The 18,470-nt window shown below is 38.4% G+C and overlaps 1 protein-coding gene across 3 annotated transcripts in view; it reads left to right on the top strand.

The window, feature by feature from the left end:
* Positions 1 to 13,001: 13,001 nt before the first annotated feature.
* The window catches only part of LOC148015450 (fructose-bisphosphate aldolase-lysine N-methyltransferase, chloroplastic-like), a 59,327-nt gene continuing 53,858 nt past the window's right edge, over positions 13,002 to 18,470 (top strand). For all 3 annotated transcript variants that reach the window (XM_087665271.1, XM_087665272.1, XM_087665270.1), the window contains exon 1: positions 13,002 to 13,554. In XM_087665271.1, coding sequence (XP_087521397.1) covers positions 13,040 to 13,554 — 515 coding nt within the window. In that variant the 5' untranslated portion in view covers positions 13,002 to 13,039. The remainder of the gene's footprint in view (positions 13,555 to 18,470) is intronic.

The following is an 18,470-nucleotide window of genomic DNA, read 5'->3' on the forward strand; positions in this document are numbered from 1 at the left end:
ATACGTCCACCTCTTCTATCTGCTGGACCTCTAGTCATGTCTCTTAGACTGTCTCTGTATCTTTTTGTGGCATTGCAGTGCTTTGTACTATGTTGTCTTATTCTATGTTGCTCTCTAACTTTGTTGGGAGCTTGAATTTCATAGCTTTTGTAGGTGGAACATTTTCTTTCGAAACTATTGGTTCTCTTTTCTTAGCACACATAATTGTAGCTACCTCTAGTTCCACTAAGTCATAGGCTGGCTCCTAATTCTTCTATTAGTTGTTTATGGTATTAGCCTTGATAGGGGCTAGATTGGAACAATCTTTTGTAGTGTGGCCCTTTCCTTTACATCAATTTTAGAGGGGCTTTTAATCTATAGATCTTGCAGATTTTTGGCAATTTGGAAAGATATGGCCTTTCTCTCTACATTTGTAACACTCCACTTCTAATCTTTGTTCAATAACTAGCTATCTTTCTCTGTAACTTTGGATAGGAAACCTCCTTGGGCTGAAATTAGGGCTAAAATCTCTAGGCTTTGGTCTAATATCTTGGGTTGTCGTCTTGGATTCTAGCAGGTTGAATATGTCTTACTCGTCTTTCTTCCTTCTATCATGCATCTCTTTTAGAGAGTAGATGCCCATTATATGGTTCTTTTTGCTGAGAAAATAAGAATAGAAGGCTCTAGGGATAGTTGGCTTTGGGTACATTTAGTGGCTAGATGTCCTGCACTTGATGGCACTTTCCACACCAAGTGTTTGATTATATGACATCTCTTCCTACTCCTGCAATGTTTGATAGGTTGGTAGTATTTGCTTTTAATATCTCTAACTTTTCTATAATCACATCCGTCAACTCCTTGATATTTGCAATTGAATTAGACAGGTAGTCCTTCAAATTCTATTCTCTTAGAGCACGGAGTAGGATTTTGTGGAGCCTTTATAATCACCATATAGATTGGTTGGGTTGATGTAGAGGTTCCTTTGTTCTGATTCAAATCTAGAGCTCCTATTTGGATTGTTGCTTGTTAGTTCCAGCTAGTAGGGTTTTACTATTATTGTTGATTTGCCATTGGAAGAACTATTTGAGGTCAATGTTATTGTGATTGAACCATCATTTGAGGCATTGTCTATGGTGGCTATCATGGATTCAGTGCACTATATTGAGATATTATTTGCATCTGAGGGTAAATGTAGGGAACAGTCCCCTAGGACTCCATTTGGTTGATACACCATTTCTGGAATTGGAGGAGGTAGGACTCCTCTTCTTGAGATGATAAACAATCTAGCTTCCACTTTGTCATATAATCTTGCACCTTCCACTATAGCTTGCAGGTTGATTGATCTTTTCAACTCCACAAACTTATGAACTTTTGATTATAGACCTCTAAGAAAAAAATCCTTTTGGATGTCTTCATCCAAGTGATGGTTGGTCCATCTCTTGAATATGGATTCCATTCTAGAGACATATGCTTCCACCCATTCTCCAAAGAATAGATATAAATTCAAAAACTCCTCCTGCATTCGCTCTTCAAAACCTTCATGCGTGAATTTGGTGAGAAAGGTCACACCTTTAGTTCATCCCATATGTCAAAAGTTCTTGTTGCTTATCTCTCATATCATTGAAATGCTATGCCTTTGAAAGTAGTAGGGAATATCACCATGCTCAAGGGTTCTAGCATTGTTAGTCACACATGCTACCATAAACTTGGCTACATCAAGATTAGGGTCTTCATTATATTCTTCCTTAAAAATTGGCAACGAGATTACATTCATTGGCCTGTCATATCAACATTTCTAGGATAGATTTGGCTAAGAAGGGGACCTTGATTTGCCATTTAGGACTTTTATGAAGATTGTCATAAGGGCGTCAAAGGAGGTTTCTGCTAACTCATTCTTGAATTTGATTTTGCATTTCCTTTTCTCATGTATCTCTAGATTCATTCTAGTACTTGCCTCTTTATCATATTATTTATAATAGATTTGGATCCGCCCAATCTGGCTATGCTTCACCAAAGGAAAACAAAAGGGCTTTAGTCTCTGAAAGTTTCTCTAGCTAACATTTCTTCTACTTCTTTCTTTCATAGTCCTTGAATTCAGCTTTCATGCTACTACAAAGGGAAATATATTTTGTTCCGAAGGTATCAAAGTTCATTCTTTTGAAAATTTCCATATTGCCATCGTTTTTAGTACAGCATAGCTTGTGAAGAAAACTCTCTATACCTTGGGGGATTCACTATATATATATATATATATATATCCTCTATATCACATGCATGCAAGGCCTATTTATAAATATCCCTATTTATGATTTTTTTGAATAAAACACAACCCTTTTTTATTCAATATGTAAGTAATCCCTTTATATGACATCCTTTTATGTGTAAAAATTTGTATTTTAAAAACCCCTTATTTTAAACACACGTGGCACACACACACATGTATGTATATATGTATGTATTCATGAGTAAACCACCCCTCCCCCCCACCCTAAGCTCTCTACTAGCTTTCAGTGGATTGCCAGTTGGACAAGTCAAAGACCAAGCATCCCACGTATCTTGTTGTTGTGAGTCTACGAACAAGTCCCAACTCTTTTCCTTCTTATTCTTGTGGACCTCCATTGACTATGATTCTTGAAAATTCTTCACAATCTCCCACTTGATAATGTCAAGAAACTCCTCAATGAGAGCTAGATCTTCCATTGATATTCATTCTCTTTGTTTCAACTTCTTCAATTTTCAGGGAGATAGTTGGCTAGAATGATATAGCTTTCTATAGCTTTGGAAGACAGTGGAATTAGTTTGTGTATGAAATATGAATACTATGTGATCAATTCCATTCAAGACAAAGCATTCTTTTGTGTTCCTTTGGTTCTTTTGTGGTTTCTATGAAGAATATAAAGAATATGTTGAAGATTTATTGTAATAAATCCATGGGAGATCGTATATATGATATTGCGTGAAGATTTATTGTTTACAATGTTCTTTTTCTTCCTATTGATTGAAGCATGAAGAATAGGCTTTTTGATGTAACAAGATAGATTTTCTTTCAATACTTAACTTATTTTTATGGTGTTATCTAGAGAGCTCTATGTCTTTGGTGCATAACCAAGGAAAACTGCCATCAACAAGCATCCAATAGAGATTGAAAATGGAAGCAATGGTACTGTTGAAGAGGAAGAAAAACAATGAAAGAGTGTAGAATTCCTACTACCCTTGAAGAGTTAAAAGTTTTCATTGTTAAAACCACCTTTTATAAGAACTTTACCCCTCAATGGCACAAATACATCACCATCGTGATGCAAACCCTCTACATAGTCTTTCTCTCAATCTCTCTGATATAGATAAAATGTTTCTTCAAAGAAATTGGCTATCTCTTATACACAATCTCTCTCAGATACTCTCTCTCAATAATACATAATAATAATAAAGAAATATCTCTCAATAATCCTCTCTTGGTCATGGATACACCTCCCAAGAGGTATGCCTAATATGAAGAGACACCATAGCCACTATAGTGACCCTTCAAAGCTCATTCAATCTTCACTTCAAGTCTTCAACATCTACTTTTTCTACTTGAGCTAGCTAATTTGAGATTATATTCTTCCCCTTCCAAGATTGAAAAACAAATCCCTAAGTGTTTATTCATCCAACATGACACTTACAAAAGCACACATAAGACAACAGAAGGCCTATAGAAGCTCAACGAAAAGCATAAAAACCATACAACTCATACTCAAAACAATCCAATCCATCAAAAACCATCCAAAACACTCTCAATAATTCTTTAAACCACTCATCTACTATCTTAATCTCTCAAATAGAAAGAAAACAGATTAAAATAGACCTATTAGCACCAAATAGATACACCACAAAACCAATAAGAATATCATAGCTCGACCAAAAATCATCATGGCCAGTAGCCTAATATAATCTAGCTACAGACACATGCATGCACACACGCAAGGCAAGTACACAATACGCTTACATGTAACTATAAATTTGATGGATTGTTAAACTATGGATGTAGTGTGGTTATCAAGGTTTAAAACATTATATTGGAGGTGTATTGAACAACAGATAGCAATTTGTGTTGCCAAGAAGGAGTCTAAGGAGTGTAAGAAGCTAGAGGCTAAATTTAGGAAAAATCAAGAACACTATGAAAGAGCTATACAAGAATCCTATGAGGAAGTGATGTGGAAACAAAAAATAGTCCCTTCTATAACAACTAGTGGAGATCCTAGTCAAAAGAGGGGAGAGAAATTCTAGGAAAGGGAAAGAGAAAGCAGTAGATGACCCCTAGCTTGTTGACTCAGTGACCCTCCAAGAATTGATGAAAAATAGGGGATATGCATGAAAATTTTAACTAAGCTTACCATGGCAAAATCTACGCAAGAAGTTACCATCACAACTAGGGAAGAAAGACAACACCCTATTGAATCCACTAGGAACCCACAAGAGCACACTATAGAACAAAGCATAATAGGTGAGCTAGGAGCCTTGGAGTGGCTATGTGTGGAACTCAAAAGAGACAAACTAAAAGTAATCAAAGCCAAACAAGAACCTTTAGGCAGTATGAAACTCAAGAAGCCCATAAGAAGTTCATTATACAATTAGACTGGTAGCTATTGTTGGAACATTCATGCTCAACTCAAAGACCATAACTCAACAACTAAAATTAGGAAGGAAGAATAGGAAAGGTTGAATAATTTAGAAAGACTATAAATGCTTGACTTCAAGGTAAATGGAGAGAAAATATTTAGAAGGCTAGTTCCCTTGCACATAATTTGATTTCTCACCAAGACAAGGGAGAATATAGCACAAAAGTGGCTCAACCAACAAGATCTTGAGGCCTACCACATATCTTTCATAGTTGATGGAACTAGAAGCAACTATCTCGAGAAGAAAATCAAGGATGCACGGCCAAGGCAATCAGAGTGGTGTTATCATATCCTCAAGTCCAACAAGCAAGCATGGTACACCTATTGCTACTCACAATAGGATGAGCGGACAAAACCCTTATGTTGTCCTTACCCAAAAGACATGGTAGATTACAAGGAAAGTAAGCACAAAAGATATAACTTTCAAAGAATTCCAAATGTGAGGGTCACTCATATGAACAAGGCTTATTTATTCCAACTCTTAGAGCTAGTGCTTTCCATCTGTAACTTCAATAACTATCAAAATCCTTCTTTTATCAGTACTTGCAACTACCTTTAGGAGCATGATCAAGCTCCTATAACAGCTAGTCAGACCTTATGAAGATGGACTCCCACAATTATTATTTGACATAAATATAGGAATTGATTGAGTGGAAATGGTGCGATTCCATCTTTGAGCTTTGTTGTTGTTTAATTATTGTGTAAATTTGTTGAAAGACATGGTGGATAGTGTCCCCATTCTTCATTAATCATGATTGCAACTCCGGGGGTCTGCAAAAGAATAACTCCTTAGAAAGGGATGTCTGCAGAGGACACTCCACCCTCTTCTTGAGTAGTGAGCTACTCTCCACTCATTCATTTGTACTTGTTCATAACTAAGAAAAAGAAAGAAAAGAAAAAAAAAGAAGAAGCACAAATCCTCATAGCTATATATTCACTGCACCTAGGGGTTTTCAAGTTAGAAGTTTCAAGTGGCCTCAGTTTGTCACTCCATCTCTAACCCTCTAGTCATAGCTCCCATAACATAATCTCATGGCATATCAAGGGTAGGACATCTTGGGCTTGCTCAAATAACATGTCACCATAATACTAGGATTGCATATTAAAACCTTATACTAATTGGGTCCTCAAGTGTGGGACAACATTCTAATTTGACTTGGAATTTGACCCATCTTCTAATTGCCCTTGCACGTGTATTAGTCACTACACAATTGAGATCGACACAATCCTTAGGGAGAGCACGAGTTGGCTTATAGGTTTGTTAAGGATCCTTGGACATTGATGGCCTCTACATCATCATCATCATCATTCCATGATCTATATCATCTTCTTCCTCAGTGCCACCAATTAACTCTAAGTAGCCATCGCGTCTCCACACTTGAGATGCAATAGCAACAATCAATAACAAATATTCTTCCTCTACTAGGGCCCTTCATTAATTGTCCCAGCATTCCTTGTCTTTGGTGCAAACTATAACATGCTACCTTCAACATGAGTGCAATGGGACTTTGTTTGGATGGGGGTATGATATTAATGAGAATGTGCAACAAGATGCAAGATCATGCCAAGGAACACCATACAATTATTTTTGATAGATAATTTTGGTAGCACAAAAACTATTATGAACAATGTGCAACAAAGAATTGCAATATTATTTTTGTAATATGGCATGTTGCACAATTAGTTCATGTAAAAAAATGAAAACCAAACTCTTTCCAATGCAAAGTTGTAAGTTCTTTTAATAGCACCATAAGCTTAAAGCATACACAAGTTTATTTACACAATAGGGATAAGGTTTAGACTAAGTAGGGTGCATGAACTTTGAGAATACCAATTTAGGACTATGGAAATGGTGTGGATTCCCATGTGGGTGAGAAATCCTAAAGAAGAATAAAAAAGGATAAAATCTACTAGAGATGGCTTTTCATGTGTGTGTTAACTTTAGGACTCTTTGTTATTGCTTCTCTTTTCATGCATGTATTAGAGTGAAAGAGAGGGAGTGAGTGTGAAAGTGAGAGACTTGGTAGAGAGAAAATTTTGCCATTCTACTTTCTTTCTCTCCAAGTTGAGAGTATATATATGAGACTAATTGAGAGAGAGAGAGAGAGAGAGAGAGAGAGAGAGAGAGAGAGAGAGAGAGAGAGAGAGAGAGAGAGAGAGAGAGATGTTGTGAAGCTTACATCACTCTACTTCCCCCCTTCTTCTTCTTCTCCTCTCTATATTACATGTAAATATATGCATGAGGATGTGGATCAAAGCAAGTAGCATCACATGGATCGTGAGCATTGTTTATCATGGTGTCATGATTATAATAGGGTAAGTTAGGTTAGGGTGCTCACTACACCCAAGCGTCAAGTCTATCTATTACTATGAATGGTAGATTTAGATTCATAATTGTCATAAGGTTCCATGTATAAGTTGGCTAGGTGAGAGATTGCCACCATTGAACTAAGTACATCTTGTCTTAGAAACAATAAGGGTGGTGTCCCACTGGTCTCGACATTGAGCTTGTGTTATGCCTGAATCTCCTTCCAGTCACAAATCCTCTCTCTCTCTCTCTCTCTCTCTCTCTCTCTCTCTCTCCCCTTGTGCACCTCAAGTAAGATACATTTGTGATTAGAAAAGTGAGAGAATGGGTAGGACATTAAGAAGTGGTTAATACTTATTACAAGATATAGTATAACTATATAAAGAAGATGAGGATGACGATGAGGAAACCATTAACATAGATTTTCCTTGGGCAAGTGATACAAGGTTGGGGTTATTTAGATAATGTTAATATAGAAACTTCATTACTATGATAAGTTAGGAGATCATATGATTGTATTTTAAATTAGTATTTATTTGTATATTATAGATTTGATATTACAATTTAACAGAGTATTTATTTTTAGAGTTTTGAGTTGAATAAGCTTAGAGTATAAATAACCTTTATGTGATTGCAAATTAATTGTAATGTAACATTTACGTAATTCTAATGCTATAATAGCATGTATGTACATGATATTGTAATATATAATCACAATATTATGTGTTATTAAAAATATTAATTATAAATTATATGTTTGATCTTCTTTAGTGGTAATTATTCTTAATTTTTTATATTTAGTATATATAGAGTATTAGATTTAAAAGGAGATTTTCTTATAAATCAAAATAAGATTTCTTTATAGAATGCTTTGCTATATTCTTTGTGTAGTCCATTTAGAGAGCATGGCAAAAAGAGAGTATTGTTGTTTCTTCTTCATTCGGAATTGGAATTTGGAGATTTTGAAGTCGTTTTGAAGGTTTTGACCTTTGGATATGATAGCAAGGTCAAAGCATCATCGTATAACACATAAATATTTATACAAGTATTACAACAAGCTTTATGAGACCTCTTGATACACAAAACATTGTATTTTTACTGATATCTGAATTTTCTTTGCACATGGGCATGAAATATAGATTTAAATAGTTTTGTAACTCAATATTCCATAATAAAGGATGGCAAACCATGGCTTTCATTATGGGGGAGGTTGGGCCCTATTGTGTATTTTATCTTTGTTCATTTCTAATTTGCTAACTTAAATAACTTCTTTTTGCTTTATGAGATTATATATTTCAAAATTTTGAAATTGAAGATGCACCACATGATCTATTTGCAATAGTGGTATTGAAGTCAAGGTGCAAGGTTACTATTATTTAAATAATTTTAATAGAGAGATTTCATTATAAGGATGAGTTAGGAGACTACATGACTGTATATCAGATTAATATTTACTCCTTTATATATAGATAATAATTAAAATTCAATAGAGTATTTATTTTTATACCATCTTGAAATTCTAAAGAGATAGAAAGTGAGACAACTTGGAAAGTACCTTTGTAGGAGGATTTTGGATGGAAGTGTAGGTAGAAACACAATGACTTGAGTTTTCGAAGTTTTGGCAATCCATATAATCATTCAAAACTTAATGGGAGTTTTGAAGCATGAGAAATATAACAATAGCTTCTATTTACAACGATTTGCCTTGTAGACCTCGATTGCTCTACAGTGCTCGCTTTCACGTAAGATGTTAAGTAATTGTAAATTGGGAGCATAGTCAAGCTCTAATACCACTAGTAGAAACATTGCACCTCAAAACTTTGAAACATACAATCTCATAAAACATTAAATAAATTATTTATGTTAGTATTTTTTTTTCAAAGATAAAACACACGATAGGGCCCAATCTGCCATGGTGACATGCAAAATGAATATCCTATTCTCTAGTGATATGTGTAGTCTTATTGCTTTAATAAAGAAAGCTAGAAAATCTATCTAAAAATGGATTGCATACAGAAAATAGCAAAGCCTTCCACAAAGAAAGCTAATCTTACTTCTAATACTCAACTATTGTTTCTGCTAAAGAGATCTAATTTAAAAAATTGATAATATTGAAGGTCAAGGATTCAAAAGAATATTAGCCACCACTTAGAGAAACGTGCAACAAAGGTGCCACAAATTAAAGGATCTTCGACCTTCATACCACTCCTCACTTGAGGACCTACTAAGAACTTTGAGCATCTATTAAGCAAATCAAAGGAAGAAAGGGATTGAAAGGATAATGAAAGGAAGATGCAAGTACTCACCTTGGAAAAGGAGAAAGTGGCCTTCATTGCCTATTGAAAAAAGTCCATTAGGGAAATATCTATACTATTAGTAAGGAGATAACCAAGGTAAAGAAGTGCAAGGATAAAAAGTATGAGGGAAGAGCTAGGCTAGACTTATACAGCATAGGAAAAGGAAATAGAATATAATTGGAAGCATAGTGTTCCACCATTCCCACTAATGAACATTAAACTTATAATTCATAACTAAGTGAATACATTTTTAATAATGCACAATATTATACTTACATTTTATAACACCATCTATACACACACCATTGTAACATGAGCTTACTTTACCATCACCTAGACATTATTCATGCTCTAAGATTCTTCAACTCAAATATCTAAAAATCAATATTATGTTGGATTCTAACTATTAACTTTATAAGATATGAATAAATATTAAGCTAAAATACAACCATACAATCTTGTAACTAATTGCACAGTAAAAAGAAAGATACTTTAGTTAAGAAAAAGAACTTAATGCAGATATCAAATCAACAATTATGTAAACTTTGTTAACTTTAAAACAGAGCTCTATGAGATGCACATAAATATTTGTAGAATTTAACTATGATTGCTTTTTCCCTATGTTACACTAGACACGTCTTGCTCTTATGTCCATCTAAGAGGAGCAGTGGTTGTAGGACTATGGATTCAAGGAGATTAAACTAGGTTAGATCAACTGCTACTTGGGTTTTCCTTTAGGGGTTTGAATTTTTGAAAAATAGAAATTCAATTGGCTACTAAGAAGGTGGAGGCCAAGCTTGCTAAGTTCCAGAAGCTCTCGGTTGGGCTTAGTACGAGGATTATTATCCTTAACTTTATCCTCAACCTTGCGGTCTCATTTATTGCGATAGCCCATGCCTTCTCAATAACAAATTGGGAAACCTTGCACAAAAAGGGCAAGGACTTTCTTTGGGGATATGGGGATCAAGCAAATTGGCATGTGGTGGCATGGAGCTTGTTATGTGAGACTAAAGCCAATGGTAGCTTGGGAGTAGAGAATATGAGAAGTAAGGCTCAATAGTTGGTATTTATTACTACTCTCTAGAATTGAGATGCATCTCCCTTGGACGATTATCACAAGAGAGTGGATGGGTAAAGCCACGATTGTAACAAGAGGGGGACGAAATGACCTTTCATGGTCTGATGTCCTGGTGGGAGGAGTTGACTCTAAGATCAAGTAGTCAATGCTTGCTAAGTCGTTTTGCTGAAGAGTTGGAAGTACACACTTGGAAGCTTTGAATGGAAGCAAGCCCAAGAGAGGAGGGGTGATGCGTCTCTCACTCAACATGTCTAGTTATTTCCTATTGCATACAAAGATGGGAAAGCCTCGACCACACTAGACTTTAAAAGTCTACGTCAATCGAAAAGAAAGACATCAGGAAATGGATGGACACATTTGTGTTAACTGTCAGACAAACAAGGTGGAAAATCTGGAAAATCTAAAGCCGAGGACAAATGCCAATGTAAAAGTGAAACAGAAGACGAAGGCGCGCCAAGAAAAATATGGAAGGATAAGAAATGCAGAAAAGTCCTAAATAAAGGAAACAGGCGCACAAGGAAAAGCGCAAGTCAATACTTTTGTAAAAGACTGCAAGCGCATCATGATTTAATTTAAGGAGCGCCAGGCTCTCACCCGTGCAATTTGTAAATGTAGACGGGTGGTGGAAAGGAAGCTAGGAAGATAGAAGGACAATTGGAAAAAGGGCCTAGGCTATGGCCGACCATGTAAAAAAGGGGATAAGGGGATAACCGCCCAAAAGGGATTTAGGGTTTTGTATATAAAGTTGAAAAGTGAATGAGAAGCTCATTCTTGTGTGTGTCCAAAGCTTCTTCTTCTTCTTCTTCTCTTGTTTCTTGCCTTCTTGCTTGTGCTTGAGTGAGGGAGTATGAGGGAGTGAGTGTGTGAGAGTGAGGGATCGTAGAGAAGAATCTCCCCATCTTCTCTCTTCATCTTCTCTTCTCTTCTCTTTTCTCGCACGGCTATGGAGGATGGAGCCTACAAGCAAAAGGGAGGAACATCTTCAAGGAGAAGAAGGGTCATACATTCTTGAAGGTGCATGTCAAGTGGAAAAAGAGATTCCCTAGAACCCATAGGAAAATGTGGAGATGTAGAATTAGGAGGGTGTGGACTTGTACACCCTCCAATAAGCTTAACATGCTGCCATGGAAGATTGGTACCAAGAAGATTGCAACCAAAGATAGGATAACCAAATTCATGAAGATACCATAGGCATGCTAGCTGTGCTTCAAGGTGAATGAGTCAATCACCCACACCTTTTAGGACTGCCCCATGGCCTAGGTAGCCTGGAGAAGAATCATAGCTTGGATAACTACTGCTGGGTTAAATGCCAACATCAGGATAAATAGAGCATTGTTAGGTGATTGAGGTACCATTGACGAAGAAACCATGAAGCTTTGGCACTTCATCAGGGTTGTTACTCTAAGGGCTTTGTGGAAGAATAGAAATGTGGTGACAATGTTGACGGGAGTCAGGATAAAACCCTAAGTTTTGTGTGGCAAAATAGCAAGGGAATTGTTGGCAATAGTAAAGAGACTTAGAAAAAACATCAGATCTTCAAAGTTGGCTTTAAGCTACTGAAGAAGGCTCCTTTTTGACTTTTCCCTCTCAAATGGGTGTGTGACCAAGACCTGAGGTGGGCTATCGTTAGAATCCTTCCCCCCCCATTTGTAAATAACTTTTGATAGAAATATCAATATTATTACATCACATTTAAAAAAAGAATAATGAAATTATGAACAAATCTCTATATAAGAATTCCACATATACATGCACTATACGTTGTCCAACAAATCAATCTTAACAATAGATAAACCATGGACAGTCCACATGTACCATAACTAAAGGAATGCACATTATCTAGAATTACCTAGAATGGATATTATAGATATTATAAAACTACCTAGCAAATGTAGTCATCTAGAAATGATCAACATCCCTATCAACTTTCCACTCACAGTATCCTAATAGTTAGGGAGAATCATTGTCAACGTGTGAGAGATTGCCACGACATGTTTTTGTTTATTTACATGAAGAGAAATATGTAGAGATTCATTGTAGAGAGAGAGAGAGAGAGAGAGAGAGAGAGAGAGAGAGAGAGAGAGAGAGAGAGAGAGAGAGAGAGAGAGAGAGAGAGAGAGAGAGAGAATAGTGTAGAGATGATGCGCTTTGATGCAACAACTACTTGTGATGTGAGCAAGCTACGTAGCGATGCAGCACAAAGTTACCTTGCAATGGAGAGTGGTCCTTATATGCATTATTTGAGTCACACACACACACACATGCAACTTCCTATTCTTGCACACTCTTCTAGATGGCAATTTAATTGAATTTGTTGCATTGTACATATCTGTTCACATACAATGAAGTTGCCTACACAATATATCAATGATGTTAATTGATGAGTGAGTTTGTTTTGGCCCTAGAGAAGGGATTGTTGCGAGTGAAGCGAAGTTGACACGATAAAGTGAGTGAACCGCTTAAAATCTTGAAATGTTGGAAAGTACACGTCGCAATTGAGTGGTTGTATCTCCTAAAACTCATTGATGCCATTTAAAAAAAAGGGCAAATAAGATAAAAGGAGCAATTAAATTAGGGGGGGCCTAATCGTGCCTAAATAAGATAAAAGGAGCAATTAAATTAGGGAGGGCCTAATCGTGCCACGTGGCAGTTGATGGCAATTGAGTGAATGGAATCAAATATCCTACTCGGGAGAGATGAGATGGGGCTCTAGTAGGCTATGGCGCCCTCAGCAACTGCCACTAGCATGGCGAAGATACTGCTTCCGCCCCCCTCCTCCTCCTCCCATTTTCCTCTCCTCACTACACCCCCCGCCTCCCTCACCTCCACTCATCGCAACAGCAGCAGAAACAAGGGCCTCGTCGCCTCCGCCTCCGCCTCCGCCTCCGCTGCACCCGCCGCCCAACAATCCAAGCTCCAGCGCCTCTGCGCATGGCTTTTGGACAAGGGCCTGCTCTCCCCCTCGGCCACAGTCACGCCGCAGTCCTGTGCAGAGGGCCTCGGCCTCTTCACGCAGCGCTCCATTCAGCAGGGTGAGGAGATTGTGAGCGTTCCTCGTGACTTGTGGATGAGCTTGGCCTCTGCTAGAGACTCCCCCATTGGGAAAGCCTGTGGAGGCCTTCGGCCGTGGGTTGCGCTTGCTGTCTTCCTTTTGTACGAGAAGAATAACCCTGATTCGAAGTGGAGAGCTTACATTGACAGTTTACCAGAGTGTCTGGACTCTCCCCTTTTCTGGTATTTCTCAAAAATTTCTGATAGGGTGAAGTTCTTGATTTCTTAATTACACTACTATTATTGGGACATTTTTAAAGACCAGCTGTACGAAAGATTTATAACCAGTAATTTGTATATGCATATAGAATTCATGAAGTTTTGTCCAATGGGATTTTGGTTTGGTGTCAACATATCCAGTGGATGAATTTTAATTCTGTATGCCGAAAGTCTCATTGGTTGGCAGCGGTTTTCTGTGAACTGATATGGTAAGAAAAATCCTTTCTGGAGTTTCATCCTATCTAGCGTACCTGAATCTCCCTACATTTCCCTAAGCACCGAGTAGGTGAGAAATTTCCACCAAATAGCACCATCACAAAAGTTCCTCTCTCCCCTTGTGTCATGTGCTTCATGAATAATCTAACATACTATTCGCCTTTTCAAAATTTCATGCTGTGATTGGACCTTAACACATGATCATTAAGCATGATCACCAAGCTCACAAAATTGCACGAGCTTTGATTTGGCAGCTACAGAAAATTGGATGTTAGTTTCCAGCTGCAAGCTTGGAATGCTTTGGATTGTCTTTGAATCGACTGCGTGTCAGCTGTACCTCATTTCCATGCTTCCTCCTGCTGTTTGCCTACCCTAAGACGAGGGGATTTGCATCCACAGCCTCATGGTTATGTATGTGATTCATTTCTGGTGTGCAGGTTTCTTTGCCTCCATACTGCAGGTTTCTTTGCCTCCATACATTAGTGAGCTTTACATTTAGCATGCAAGCATTTCAGTCTAATATTTACGATTCAGCATGGGTTATGATTCATAAGCGAAAATGGTACCTACTTTCCCATTCAAAAGTTGTTAGCATGTAAGGCTTTTCAAACAGGGCTGGAATTAGAGAGGGAGCAGGTTGTGTAAAGCTGCAAGGGCCTTTGCTTAGTGGCTAACTTCCCTCCCTGGCTTACTATGCTACCCATCCAGACCAGCAACTCGTCAGTTGCCATTATTACGCCTCATATGTGTCCGTTGTTAGAGGACGGGGCGGGCACTCTCAATCAAAAATTTGTAGAGCTTCCTGCTTCTCCAATAACATTATCTTTCTCTGCCCTCTGCGCACAAAATTTGGTGTGTTGGGTGCCCCACATGTATTGGAAAACTTACAAAGTGGCTTGCCAAGGAGATTTAAGAGGGTTCTGTATGAAAGCACTTGAGATGGTGATTGAATAAGAAACATCTTTGGGTTATGAAAGAGCCAAATTGTAGACCCAACCAAGTGCATGGAGCTAGTGATTTTTGTCACTGCATGTGAGTTAATAGGTGTGATAGGACAGCTTGAGCACTAAGTCCGTGGGGTGTGTAATTGACGCGCAAGCAATCATGCAAAGGCTATTAACAACTCAGCCACATATCTTTGTGGTGAGGTGAAAATGCTTGTGGGTGTTTGAAGCACCTCTATCCCAAGGAAAAAGCAAAAAGAGGCCAAGATCTATTGGCTTAAATTCTCGACTTAACATCGCTCTAGTTTGAGCAATGTGCTCAATGTGACTCCTTGTAATGGTCAAGTCATTTGCCTAAAGAATGACAAAGGGCACCACATGAGAAGTATCCAATGTCAAAGCATCTCAACTAAAGTAGGCTTTCTATATTTCATAATCATGTGCATAAGGGAATAGTTTACACTAAGTGAACCAACATTGGTTGCTGTTTGTTATGAGGATGTGTATTTTTAATGCTTTGCTTAGCATTTGGCTCAGGCATTGATCAAATGTTCATATGTGGTGGGCAAGTTAGTTAAGCCATAGTGATGGGCCAACGACATTAAATACCCTAGGCCTAAATTGACACCATGCACACACTAGTAACTTATAAAAGTTTTTGCCATTTTGACACCTGCTAGTTTGGGGGCTACTTAATACTTAGGACCACTTGGGAGTCAAAATGGTCTAGCCAATTTAATTGTGGATGGGCACATTTAATTTTCTAGGTAGGGATGAGGGCTGAAATAAAATTTCAGAATTATCAATTGTGAAAATTAAATAAATGGCTGAAAATTTGATTAGAAGACTACCACTTGGCAAAACCTTCCCATGCAAGTGAGGAGGGGCTGTTGGAAGGCTGTAGAGACCATTCTAGGTTGTGTAGTAGTGGAGGAGAGCAGGTCATCTGCTGAACCAAGGCAATCTGGAGCATTTGCAGCAAGTTGCACCCCAGGACCGCATGTGACATGATTAGGGACTCCATTTGCAGTAGATGTCAGCTTAGAAAGGCTGTTTATGATATGATAACAGCATTTGGAGCAGGCGATTGCAGTTTTTGTGATCCTTGGTAGTTGACGACATTATTTATGGCTGTTTCCAATCAGGGAGCAGGTGATTTGATCAGATGTTGGCGAAAGATCTCTCTTTTTAGTGTTCTTCATTCTCTAGCCAATTCTGAACCCTTCTTAGTAGATCTTAGCCATTTACAGCAAATATCAACCATTAAAGTGGATAGTAGGGGCTTTACTGCCCGTCACAAAAAAGTAGGGTTTACCAGCCACCTTGGGGCTTGTGCCAAGAAATTGAAGGTATAGTACTTGAAATCAGCAATTGGAATTCGAGGATTTTCCAAAGATTTCAAGAGGCCAAACATCCTAATTGGAGTTTGGGCTTCATTTTGACTAGCCAAGGGTCAATTGGTGGTCGATCCCCTATTAGATCAAGGAGCAAATCAGATTGAAGGCTTGCAGACTTTTTTGACGGCAAAGAGCATTGAATTTTAAAGGAGATTGGAGTAATCTCAATGTACTTCTTCCAATTGCAATATAAGTTAAAGAAATACTGCAAGGGGTGATAGTTTTGGGGCCAATCAAGAGGCTATTATTCAAGATTAACTGATAACACTGGTATTTCAATTTACCACCCATTTAGAGAAGGCAGGCTGGTTTCACTACCCTTGTGAATGTTGTATTCTTTGCAATCTTCATATCCATCTCAAATTGTCTTAGAAAAGGAATGAAATATGGATCCATGAGAGCCTTAATACTATGAAGTCTCTAGTTCCTCTTGGCCTTCTAAACCTACTATCTCCCTTCCATACACCCCTCTCCCTCGCCCTTGGCAACCCAAAAAAAAAAAATCCCCCTCTAGCACCATATCTGCACTGGTGCAATTGGCCTCACTAGAAAGAGAGTGGTGAATATTGTGGGAATCTCTTTTGGCTAACATGCGGGAAAACTTGTGGGTAACCTGTGGTGCATAGCTACATGAAATGTTGAACAGGAAACGGGAACGGGAACGGGAAACGTGATTGGAATATGGAGGTTCCCATCTAGGAATGGGGGAAACGTAGGTGTTAACCCTCAGACGAACAAGGTAGAAAATCCGGAAATCTAAAGTAGAAGACAAGGCCAAGGCAAAAGTGAAACGGAAGTCAAAGGCGCGCCAAGAAGAATATGGAAACACAAGAAGTGCGGAAAAGACCTAAATCAAGAAGAAAGGCGCACAAGAAAAAGCTCAAGTCAATACTTTTGTAAAAGAGCGCAAGGCGCACCATGATTTATGTTAAGAGCGCCCGGCTCTTACCCGTGCAAATTGTAAAGGCAGATGGGCATTGGGAAGGAAGCTAGGAAGATAGAAGGACAATGGAAAAAGGGCCTAGCATGGCCGGCCATGTAAAAAAGGGGATAAGGGGATGACCGCCCAAAAAGAATTTAGGATTTTGTATATAAAGTTGAAAAGTGAATGAGAAGCTCATTCTTGTGTGTGGCCAAAAGTAGCTCTCTTCTTCTTCTTCTTCTTCTTGCTTGCTTGAGCTTATGCTTGAGAAGGGAGTGTGAGAATGTGAGGGGGTGAGTATGTGAGGGTGAGGGACCGTGGTGGAGAAGCTCTCATTCTTCTTCTATCTTATTTTCTTTTCTTCTCTTCTCTTGTCTTGCTCGCGGCAATGGAGCTTGCACTTGGATCGTGGAGCTACCGGAGTGCTCGGGAGAGGAGGCAACTCAATCGGGCATGGAGGTAAGCTCACTATATTCATAGAGATGGATAGCGCGTCGGCTATGTGAGAGGTAGCCATTAGTGCTCGGCTTGGAACGCTTGAAACAATAAGTGGTCCATGGGTCTTGGCGGTTGATCGCCTCTACATTTTTGTTTCGTTGCCGGGACCAACGGAATTAAGCCTTGAGCGCTTGCGTGCTTCGAATCAACATTGAAGTAGGGTTTTCCCCAAACCGGTGCTTGAGGTAGATAGGTAGGAAGCAAGGGAGTTTGAAGAGGTATTCAAACTCCTTAGTAAGTAGGTTTTTGGGTTTTTGGATTTGGAAAAGCAGGTTGGATTAGTGTAGGTATTTTCTTTGTGATTTGGATGCATTAGGGTAGTAAAAAAAAAAGAAAAAAAAGAAAAAATAGGCATTGGGGTTTCTGCTGTCATAATAGGGCAAGAGCGTTTGATTTGTTTGCCAATTTGTGTTTTGGAGTTTATTTGCTATTCCAAGTATACAAAATCCTTCTTTAGGATTTATTCTTGCATTCTGGAAGTTTGTGTGATCCCTCATAACCAAAATCGTTAGAAATGAGTGATTTTCGTCATTGCTGAAAACTCGTCTATAGGAATCGCACATTGTTACAAGAGTCTGATTTCTAGAATGGGACACGGACGGTCGAATTCCTAGAATCAGACGGTCCGATTTTCGAACTCGGACCAAGCCATCCTGTTTGATCAGACATACCCTGTCAGATTTTGAAAATTTGACACCCCATAATCGGATGTCCGATTCCCAGAATTGGACGCATGAAAATTGGACCACCAGAATTGGACATGAAAATTGAACCACCAGAATTGGACACAAAAATCGGACCATCCAGAATCGGACACCTCGGACTCAGACTATCTGATCGGACCAACCCAGAATCGGACGCCCGATTCTGATAATTGGACTCCTGAGAATTGGACCTCTAAGA

This window comes from Lygodium microphyllum, chromosome 24 (genome assembly GCF_053477565.2).
Source record: "Lygodium microphyllum isolate KBCC chromosome 24, Lygodium_microphyllum_v1.1.10, whole genome shotgun sequence".
Lineage (NCBI taxonomy): Eukaryota > Viridiplantae > Streptophyta > Polypodiopsida > Schizaeales > Lygodiaceae > Lygodium > Lygodium microphyllum.